We start from the raw sequence: 12,111 nt of genomic DNA on the forward strand, positions 1-12,111 counted from the left end.
ATGCCCTGGTAAAAAGTAACAAAACTGCAGGGAATAGTCCAGGGCCTGAGAGTGCAGTGAACCGGTCAGTTCAACAACTTTCTTTTCCTATTAGCTCTCAAATAGATTAGCCTTTTAAACGTCTGCGACAAAGGTATGCACTCGCTCGAAATCCTAAAGTTGGAAAATACTGGAGGAATCAGCCTTTAAATCTTAAAAGTACTTTCTAAGGCAGAGAGCTCATGCATGTATAATGCGTTAAAGGTTTCTGACCTACAGTAACCGTGTTGCATGTTTACCGGCTCTAGAAATGGACGTCCGATCAGCACCGCTGCAGAAATCTAACACCTTAGGAAAATTGTTTTTCTTTTGCTCCTAAAATATACAGGAAAAGTGATTTGGGATTTATGTGAAAAAGCCCCGTTTCCTGAGCCGCAGCCAAACTGGACACCCAGACAGGCCACAGCTATTTGACCTTCTACGAAAATCGTGTCACCATCAGTTGCGTTTCGTGCCGTTTTCATTCCGATATTGACACAGCTGTAGCTCTGACAGATAAAATGCTGCTTAAAGAACCAGACTCGCTCATGTTTTTCTTCACACTGCCAAAATATCTCATTATATACGCTGTGGAAAAATAATAAGGCCGGCGCTCTGAATTCTGTTCAATATCAGAGCGTAGTGCGGTGTGACCTACATATGGACCAGGTGTAATGAATGGGCTTTAATAAACATCTCTTAACGCTGTTTGCCGAACACTGCAGCATGGGAAAAGTGCTGGAGAGACGGATAGTGACTTTTGCCTCACCTACTCTTTAAGTGCCGGCATGCATTTTTAACTGCAGTGCTGGTGAAACATTAAAAGGCTTCTGTGAGAATGTGCGTCATTGTCCGCTACATTAGAGACCTGCCATGCTGGCATGAATGAGGAAGGAACGTGTGTGTGTGTGTGTGTGTGTGTGTGTGTGTGTGTGTGTGTGTGTGTGTGATGAAAAATACAGAGCATCAGCTGTGGCAGTAAACCATTAAACACAATGGAGTCTTTTTCTTTTGTCTCAAATCTTTGCCGGTTCCACCAAGATAACGCGAGCCATTCAAGAATTGCTGCAGCAATGCTAAGAAATAATGTAAAAACACCCTAACTGGTGAAAACCCATCCATCTTCACAAACGAAAGCTAATTGACCCGTCGCTAAGCTCTGCTCCCTGCAGGACAAGCTTTACAGAACGTCCCCTAGGTATGAATGGCATGACTTTCAGTGAAATGGACTCATAAATAGACTGGATATTATTCTTACATGGGCTGGAGTTGGTACATGTTCAAGCATTTTATATGTGATTTATCTTTAAAGAAATGTATAGATTACTGTTCTACTGTATTAAATGTTTTACTGTACTTTTGGATCCTTTCTCAATGGAATTCTACATAAAACTATCCAAACAAAGACTTCCATGCGAAAGCCTGTCTGATAATATACTGCAAAATTTATTTTTAAAGTTGTAAATAAAGATTATTGGGTATGTTTTGCAAGAAAACATTATTTCAGCCGTGTGACGCAGCGGACACAGAATAGCATACGCTGTTTACGTTCAGTGGATATTCTCCAAAATGGCACCAGGGTGATGCGGAGGAGACGAATTGTTGAATAAAGTCGTTATTTTTGTTTTCTTTGCATACAAAAAGTATTCTCATAGCTTTGTCAAATTATGGTTGAACACCTGATGTCACATGAATTATTTTTCCGATCATCTTGCTACTCTGGACCTTAATCGTGGTAATTACATTGCTGTCTATGGGAGGGTCAGACAGCTCTCAAAATGTATCAAAAATATATATTTTTTCCGAAGATGAACAGCAGTCTTATGGGTTTAGAACAACATGAGGGTGAGTAATTAATGACAGAATTTTAATTTTTGGGTGAACTAACCCTTTAAGCTTATAATGCTTTTAGGGAAACACAGCCCAAAACCAAGTCATGCCCACATTCTTCTATGCCGTTAATTCATTAAACTCATATGTATGTCACAATAAGGGAGACAGAATCTGTCACTACTCAAAAAAAAAATTACTGGAAATGGGGAAAAAAGTAGGTGAGCCCACAACAGCGGCAAAGATCAGATTTGCATTTTAAGGCGTGGCTTAGCAACATCTAATTAACAACTGATGCATGTATTAAACTCGTATGTATGTCACAATATGGCTCTGTTGCTACTTAAAAAGTCTCTATAAACAAAATGAATGGAAATGTGAAAAGTGAGCGGAGCTACAACAGCCGCAATGTTCAGTCATACAGTATTTTAAAGGCGGGGCTTAGCAAACGGCCAATTACCAATCAAATCCCCGTACCTCAGAGGGTGTGTCCTTACATTTGGGATGACCAGCCTCTTTCCTTTCTCTGGTGCCTTCTCTCACATCACAACATCCAATCAACAACAGCTGCATAGAACCAAGTCCCGCCCACATTTTTTTTATGTCATTAATTTATTAAACTCTCATGTGTGTCACATTTTGGAAGAAAAAATATTTTGCTACTTAAAAAAAGTAGAAAGAATAGAAATGCAAAAAAGTGGGTGATGCCGCAACAGCTGCAAAGTTTAAATAGGTCAGTCAATTAATAAGCCGGGCCTAACCAAAACCAAACCAAAAAAAAAAAACCTTTTCTCTCATGATAATTTGTTAAAATTCTTTCATGATAATTTCATAAAAATCGATTAACAAAAATAAATAAAACTTAATACTTAAAAAAAAAAAAAACTATGGACAAAATGTATTGAAATGGAATAATGTGGGCGGTGCTGCAACAGCTGCAAAGGTCAGTCATATTTTTAAGGCAGGGCTTAGTGAAGCGCCAATTACCAATCAAATCCTGCTACCTGAGAGGGTGTGGCCTTACCTTGGGGATGGCCAGCCTCTCTCCTTTCTCCGGCACCTCCTCCGAGTCGGAGCAGGCGTGTCCGTCACTGAAGGCCAGCAGGGGGCTCAAGCGCGGCCGGTGGTGCAGCGGCTGGAAGGTGAACTGGGTGCTGAGCAGGTTACTGACGGCCCGCAGGGTGCTGCAGGTGTTCGGTGGGAGGGAAGGGTCAGCCAGCAGATCTGAGATCAGCCCGTGGGCCTCGCCCATCACCGCGATGTCCACCGTCACGCTGGTGCCCGAAGACTGGATGAGAGAGACAGGAAGTGGGCGTAAGGCAGAGGTAGAGTTAAACGCACAGGTAGCGGGAGAGGAAGAGACAAAGGGGGAGAGAGAAAAAGCAACGTTAGCTCATCTGCACCTCAGCGGTGACGCGATGCAGGGTTGACGTAATGGCACACTGACGCAGAGAGTGACGCCGCACTGCTACACACGGGGGAACGAGAGACACAGAGAACGAGAGAGAGAGAGCGAGAGAAAGAGATTTCGAGGGCAAGAGAGAAGGAGGTCATGAGAAGTACAGAAAGAGGACACATTTATCACACTCGGTCTTTCCTCGCTAGCCCTTAAAAAACGGCCACGGGATACAGTATTCACACACACGCACAATGGGGAGGGAGGGAGAGAGAGAGAGAGAGACATCAAAAGCAGATGACGGACTGACACATACAGAGAATAACTAATGGAGGAAGGAGAGACTGACTTGCATTAGGCCGGATGGCTGCTCGTATTGGGCCGTGCAGATGTTCATTGTTTGAGAAAGGAGAAAGAGAGACAGATCTTCAAAACTCAGAGAGGTCTTCACGACAGGCAGCATCTGCTGGGGCGTATGTTCAGATGCCAACAGAATGTGCTTAATTTTCAAAGATCCCAAAAAGCCCTCAACTGCAAAGTGTGTCATTTCTGCACTCCTAAAGTCATCAAATGGAATTACAAAAAATATGTATTTTTAAGAGTTTGGGGTTTATTTCTCTTGGCTAAAGTAGCAAGACACAAAAGACAAAGCCTCTGCATTTAAGCCAATCAGTCAGGACTACCGAACGACTGTCGTGCAATTAATATTCATGAGCAAAATCACTACAGTTTATTCCTATGCCTCTTGTTTGATATGCTATGTACATATACACAAACAATGCTGGAAAATAAGCTGCAAAAATGTCTCCTTCAAAAATAATCATGACACAAATAAATTAACGTATGACCACCCACATTTACATATTAATGCCTATAAAAAATAAATAAATAACATTATGTAAATGAATAAATCATTAAATAAGTAAAATAAACAAATAATAATAATAATAATAATAAATAAAAATCTAAATATTTATATTAAAATATTTTATGTATTATATATATATATATATATATATATATATATATTATGATCAGTTAATATACATTTAAAAATAACACACATACATAATAAAAATAATAATAGTATAATAAGTACAAAGTATAATAATTCAACTAATAATAAAAATAAAAAATAACAAATAATAATTTAACAAACACCACAAGATATACACCAGTACTGTTTTTTCGCTTTTTTTTTATTTTTATATTTTTCACAATAAATTTGTGACATTGTTTTTATAATCAATTAAAATAGTAAAAAAAAAAAAACAGCCTGAATGGATATAATCTGCTCTGTCCTCATCAGCATCTTCTGTGAAATCTCATAAACCTTGTTACAAGACTTGCATGAACCAAACAGGAAACAGAGATGCAGGATACTGACGGTAGACGTGTGTTTGTTTACATTTTCCCCTCCATCAGAAACTCCTTGATTCATTCTGTCAGCTCATGTGCCGTTGACAGCGTGGCACACGTGAGGCTGACAGATGAGTGGTTGCTATAACAACGAGGTTGCGTCAGAGGGTCGGGTTTCTACTCGCTCTCTGTTTGTATATTAAACACACACACATGTATTAAGTGCTCGGTCTGATATTACTGTATTGGATTTTCTCTGTCACAGACCCCTGCAAAGAAACTACCCTTGCTGAATAATGCAAAATCCCTTGCTTGGATTACATAAAAGAAATATTAGATTGAGCTGCATTAAAACAGATCATTGAGGCTAGATGAGACAAGCCTAGGCGCACGCTAAAAAAGGAAAATTTTTGGTGACACATCAAAGAAAATGAATACAAATAAGTACTTTTGCATTTCCAATTTCCAATTTCCAACAGCTTGTAGCTACTGCAAAATTACACTAACTGCGGTCTATCAAGACCAAACTGGTGTGTTTGGCATAGAGTAATCATATCTAAAGTCCTGAAACATCTAGTTATGTTCATCATTCTATGAAACGCATAACAGCATCAGAAAATTATTGCAGTTGCAGACAAATATGCTTAAACACATAATGACTAAAGCAGTACTGAGATTAATTTAAAGCTCATGTAAACAGAATTTTGTGATTATGCTATTATGATTACGCAGCAATCTTAATAAAAAATGTTGCGGTAAAATGTTGCGTATTGCAGTTTTCTGTATACACTTTAATGTCTCTGATGACAATGCATATGTCTCTGCTACAGACCGATGATGCATTATGCAAATGCATGGGTTTGAAAACACTGAATGAACAGAAAATGATATTTCTAGTGAGCTCAGGGATTATTTTGCTATTTTTTTCACTTGAAGCAGGTTCTGAATTTGAGGAAGGTCAATGATAGCAGCAGTAGAAAACATTGCATTTGAATTTATATTTTATATATAATATTATATTTATAAATAACCATGAGAAATTATTGGTAATAATCAGACTGTTAGTGTGCAATTCATTTGCATTTAAAGGAATAGTTCAACCAAAAATGAAAATTTGCTGATAATGTCCTCACCCTAATGATATCCAAGATGTAGATGAGTTTGTTTCTTCATCAGATTTGAAGAATTTAGCAATTCAATAACTTGCTCACTAATGGATGCCGTGAATGGGTGCCGTCAGAATGAGAGTCCAAACAGCTGATAAAAACATCACAATAATCCACAAGTAATCCACAACAGTCCAGTCCAGCGATTAACATCTTATGAGGCCAAAAGCTGTGTGTTTGTAAGAAACAAATCCATCATTATGACGTTATAATCTTCACACCACTGCTTCCACAGAGTCCATAATCATAATAACACTTCCTCCAGTGAAAGAAGTCCATCTCCTGTTGTCTCTCACATCAAGTATTTTGGACTGTTTTGACTTGGAAACATTGCTGGATCCATGCAGATTTCTCTCCTGATTCAGATGAGATGACTTGTTCACTGGAGAAAGCGGTTTTATGGAGTATGGACTTATTTTTAGTTAAAAAATGTCTTGATGCATTTGTTTCTTATAAACACACAGCTTTTTACTTCTCAAGATGTTAATTAATGTACTGGAGTGGTGTGGATTACTTGTGGATTATTGTGATGTTTTTATCTTCTGTTTGGACTCTCATTCTGACGGCACCCATTCACTGCAGAGGATTCATTGGTGAGCAAATGATGGAATGCTACATTTCTCCAAATCTGATGAAGAAACAAACTCATCTATATCTTCCATGACCTAAGGGTGAGTACATTTTCAGCAAATTTTCATTTTTGGGGTGAACTATTCCTTTAGAATGAAAGAAAGCATCACAGGGATTGGCGTGTGGCATTCAGGTGAGTTCATATCCCAGCAGTGTTGCTAAAGCTCCCTCTGACTAAATAAGCCTTCAGTGAGGTGCGGTAATTATCCGCCGCGCTCAGGGCACAGTAAGAGCACGACTGGAATGACAAACTCAAACACACAGGGAGTTACAGTGCGACCAAAAAAAAAAAAAAAAGCTTTCCAGGACTCCTCTGACATCCTTCATCTGCGGTGAGTCACTAAAGCGAGAACATGTGGAGGATGTATGCGCACCGTCACGCTACATATCTCAGAGCTAGCCGCTGTCAGACGCCAAAAAACTGAGTAACAGAGGCTCGGATCGAGAGCTTCCGCGAAAAACTCTAGATTCAAAAAAATATAAAAAAAAAAAAAACTGTCTGCTGATGGGCATATTTGGAAAAAGAATGGCTGCTGGTTTAGTTTTAACGGTTGGAAACAGGCTGGCTCAGCGTGAACAGCGGCACAGGTCAGGAGTTGTGAGCATGGTGAAGTATTAATGAGAGCTGTATGTGGGTGAGGAGGAGAGCGCCTCCCGCAGCGGCAGGTCATGACCTCACGACCCACGGCAGGGGGCCTGCTAGTGACCCTTGTGGGAAAATAGCAGTGCTTTCTCATATTCATTTGTTGTTTGTGTAGGTGAGTCTCACAAAAGCATGTTCAGGTCACATTTTACCACAAAATCAAAAGATTTTCTTTATGGGGGAAACATTTTAATAAATTACAATTAAATATTATGTCAAATTAAATACAGAGTTTTTTTTTCTTATTACTAATGATATGTATATATGTGTGTGCGTACATATGGCTGAACTATATTTATATATATATATATATATATATATAAAAGATATAACACATATAAAAAAACAAAATAAAAAAAAATTATTATATAATAACAACAAAAAATGTATAACACAAACTTACAGCATTACTGTCACATATGCTGAACTATATTAAATAGCCATGATAATGTGAATATCTAGTATATATGTATATTTTTGAATGTATGTACTGTATACATTGAATGTGTGTGTGTATATATATATATATATATATATATATATATAAATATAACATTATATTACAACATAACATGTTTATAAGATCAAATGTGCTTGAATTGTCATAACAGTGTGACTACAAATGGTTATGTACATTTTAAATGTGGGGTGAAATGTGACCTGTGCATATTCCTGACAGATTTTAAGAAATGTCTGGAGACAGAAATTTGTCCTTCCAGCTGTGGAGAGACTTCCTCTGCTCTATGTGTTACTCAGATCTTCCACTAGGGTCACACACGGACTGCCGGGAAGCCAAAAAGGGCGATTAAATATAGAAGGCACGGAGAGCGAGGTTAAGTGGACTGGGGCAACATCGCTCCTTGCGTGGGAGTCTTTCAACTCCTTCCTTTCATTACATTTTTTCCTCTCTCTCTCTCTCTCTCTCTCTCTCTCTCCTCCCGTCTTAATCCGTTATCAAAACAGTGTCTGCTGCAACCAACATCAAGAGACGTGAGTCACCGGCGAGCTTGTCAAACAAGAGGATGTTCTGTGCAAACAATGGGCCGCAAGATCAAACTTGGGCTCTCTTAAACTTAAGCACGTGTGTTAGTGTGTTTTCCCGCCGACTAAAACAAGAGAGGTGTTTATGGGAAAGTTGCTCAAGTAGTTTGGCTTGGAGAGCAGCTGACAGATCCCAGAGAGCCCAGCCTTAAAAAAAAACACATTATCTCGCTCTTCAGAGCAACCTTTACGACATCCTGTGATAGCCAAATCTGCCCATTACCTGACTGAAATGGACTCTCTCCACAGCTAATGTCCTCGGATTAGTGTGATTGTGTCTGTGCGCGCGAGAGTGTGAGTGTGTGTGTGCATAGGTGATATCAACAACACATCCAGGGAACAAAACGGGGGTTGCTGCTGGAAACCATATCGATCCGAACAGGTTGATCAGGGCCTTTGTGTACAGCGGTACAGGACAGCCGGGAGGGAAAAGTCCTCTAATAGCGTCTCATTGATCGCAGGGCTTACACTAGACACAGAGAGATGCTGAGTCATGTTATTCTCCGTGCATATGCATTCAAAACACGCCGGCCAATGGGATGCAAATGTGCATGAAAGCAACAGCGAGGGCTTTGATGCACCGTGTTGGCAGGCAAGTGTTTCTACACTCGTCTCTTCAGAAGAACACATACATGCGTCAGCATTACGCAGATGCCGAGGTGCAGCGAGGTGTGAAAGAGGAAGAACCCTTTACGAGATGTTTCCCTTACTCTACACCAGTGCTTCCCAAACCTGTCCTGGAGGCCCCCTTGCCCTGCTCCTTTTGTATGTCTCCCTTATCTAACACACCTGATTCCACTCATTAGCTACATAATGCAGAGTGTGTGTGTGTGTGTGTGTATATATATATATACATATATATATCTAATATATATACTGTATACATAGTCAACAATTTGAAGTGGATTAAAAAAGTTCATAAAAGTTGTCCTATGACAAGAACGGGTATTGTTTTGGTTTTAGGACAACTTTTATGAAAGGTTTTGATCCACTTCAAATGTTGACTACTGTATATCAAGAACTTTTAAAGGTCATATTTCATTCCAAACCTAAAAGGAAATCAAATATTTAGCATAAACAGCCTGTTTTTAGGACAATTGAGAATTTTTGCATTGTGACATCAATTTAATGAATATTAAACGCATTTTCCCCATTAAACATTTTTTTAACAAAAATAAAATAAATTAATTACTGCAATGCAAAATTACACATACTTTAATAATGAATAAAGAACACACAGAGATACTGTACATATATATTATATAATTTATATTTTAATAATGAATAAAGACATGAAGTTATATTTATAATATTTATATATCATGTAGCCTTTTTGCACTCTTAATTAATTTAATAATATTAAACATATTTATTAGTTTAGTAAAAAACATTACAGTAATTACATTTTTTAGGTTGTAATATGCTTAAATGTAATGCAAATAATGCCAAAACAAACAAATATATACACACTACTCCTTAGTTTGGGGTCGGAAAGATTTGTTATTTTTTTTTAAAGAAGTCTCTTCTGCTCAGCAAGTTTGCATTTATTTGATTAAAATGTAAAATATTTTTACAATTTAAAATAGCTGTTTTCTATAGTAATATGTTTTAAAATGTAATTTATTCCTGTGATGCAATGCTGCATTTTCAGCATCATTACATCATTACAGTCTTTAGTGTCACATCAGCATTGATTTAAAAAACAAAAACAAAGACACCTTTTGTAACATTATAAATCTCTTTACTGTCACTTTTCGACAATTTAATGCATCCGTGATGGATAAAACTACTAATTTCTTTCAGCAACAACAAGAAACAATCTTACATTAAACTTCTGAACAGTAGTGTTCATAAATAGAAATAAACATATTCACAATATAGGACACAAAAGCACACACAAAAACAAGCCTTGTGTGATTTGAATGCTCAACCGGTCCAATATTGATATTACTATAATCTTGGCTGGAGGAATGTATTCATGTTTTTGCATGAGAATGAGTTTTTAAGCATGCAAAATGACTCAAAACAAGCGTGACAAACCGTCATAGCACTTCAGTGCATCTCTGATTGTGTATCGCCATTGCCTTGCGTCCCTTGACTGCAGTTATAACAGCCAACGTGTCACAACGGGTATCATAAAAATTACAGCAGGACTAAATTGTGAATGAACTGAGCTGCCTGAGGTCCTCACAACACAAGAATGTCAATGGCTGTTTGTGGAAAGAGCAGCGTTTTTTTAAGGCTTCCTACTTCACTTTATAATACTGAAGTGGTGGAAGGAATCAGTAATTAGTTTGTGTCACGTCGCTTTGACACTTGAGCAAGAGCCAAGGGATTTTCAACCACTATCTACACTACAGACCATGTCAACATTGTGAGCTGTTGAGAAAAAAAGGTGGGTTTTACAGGTGGGTTACTTGAGATTTTGTGGCGTCCCACAAATTCAGTGACGTCTGATTGTGGTGAAGCTGGATGCAGACGTCTTTATTCATGACTCAAACTAATGATCTGAATCCTTCGAATCTAAATATTATACTTGATCTCATTCCATTTTTTCTCTGTGCAAAAGTTAACATCATTTTCGTCATCGTAACGCACATGGGCCGGGAAGGTGATCGAGACATGGATAAATCCATAAGTGGACTAGTGATTTACAGCAACTCTGAGAGTCCCTGACGTACCACAAATCTCCTTTTCCACAAAAACACACGGCGTGATTCACAGGAAATACTGTATGACTGAGAAATCCTTCCACTTGATGCCTTGGAAAAACTGTGGATCGCTTTGCTTAATGAATTGTGTGTGAGGGACATCTGAACAGCATTATTATTTTCGTTAACTAAAACCAATACCATTAATAAATAAATAAATAAATAAAGTGAACTAAAATAAAACAATTTTTTAATTTATTTCAGCTAGTTGCAAAGTAACAAATGTCATTTTCATTTTAACTAAATAAACTATAAAGACTAAAACTTAAAAGAATAAAAATGAGAAAAACAACAAAAACACTAAAATTTTAAAATTAAAATGAAAAATAAAAATGTAAAGAAATAAAGTAAAATATAAAAAGCTTATATTTATTTCAGCTAATTGCCAATGTTGTTTTTTTTTATTTTTATTTAGTTTAAGTTAAAGTACTAAATTTACAAAAACGAAATAAACTAAAATCTAAAACTTGCTAAAAAAACTATTTTTAACCTATTTTTAAAAAAAAACAATATAAATGACAAAAACACAACAAAATACTAAACCTAAAAACAGAAAATATAAAAATATTGATTAAAAACTATAATACTAGATAAACGATACTAAAATAACACTGCATCTGAGTCTAGCTTATTTACATAATACAATGCACAAATTTCCAGATTATATAATCAGTTTTCACTTTATATTCAACTATTAACACAGTGGAGTATCAGTTAAAACTATTATTAAATTATATATCAAAAAAAAAATGTGTTGCCTAATTCGTATCAAGCATCTACACAAATTCAATAGCCTTTTAAGCTCCAGCAAAATCATTTTGTTAAAGTGCATCCAATCTAGTCTCGTGCACAGATGAATATTAGCAACAATGAAAAGAATACGGCGTATCTCCCACCTGCTGGCCGTGATACGGGCAGAACGGCCCGGTGGTGGCACGCCTCTTCCTCATGATGCCAGTGTCACTCACAGATCAGTCCGTCTGGCTGCTGGAGCGTCTTCAGCGGACAGTGAGTGTGTGTGTGTGTGTGTGTGTGCACGCACGCTTGCGCCGCTGCTGTCAGATACTGTAGGTGCTCCTCACACCACAGGAAGCATTTATATTGAAAATAGCCTGTTGCTAAGTGACAGCCGGGCAAAGAGCGTTACCTCAGGGCCCACACAATAAATAGTTGTTTGGGCTAAATTGGTCAACAAAAAGCCTTTCCACTCCTTCACAGTTTTTTATGACACAGAGACACTTGATAGTTTCTCTGAAGGGACGTTCAAGCTGACAGTGAATATGCAGCGCCAAAGTAACCGTCATTTAGTTTCAAAGA

General features: G+C 37.7%; 1 protein-coding gene across 3 annotated transcripts in view; it reads right to left on the reverse strand.

Annotated features, from left to right (window-relative positions):
* LOC109109169 (cGMP-inhibited 3',5'-cyclic phosphodiesterase A-like) overlaps window positions 1-12,111 on the reverse strand; it is a 95,120-nt gene that overhangs the window by 26,963 nt on the left and 56,046 nt on the right. For 2 of the 3 annotated variants that reach the window (XM_042721630.1, XM_042721629.1), the window contains one exon: window positions 2,873-3,136. In XM_042721630.1, coding sequence (XP_042577564.1) covers window positions 2,873-3,136 — 264 coding nt within the window. Of the gene's footprint in view, window positions 1-2,872; window positions 3,137-3,593; window positions 3,612-12,111 lie in introns of all 3 variants that reach the window. The other variant, XM_042721628.1, reaches the window with a different exon arrangement.

The sequence above is a fragment of the Cyprinus carpio genome, chromosome B4 (assembly GCF_018340385.1).
Source record: "Cyprinus carpio isolate SPL01 chromosome B4, ASM1834038v1, whole genome shotgun sequence".
NCBI classification, from domain to species: domain Eukaryota; kingdom Metazoa; phylum Chordata; class Actinopteri; order Cypriniformes; family Cyprinidae; genus Cyprinus; species Cyprinus carpio.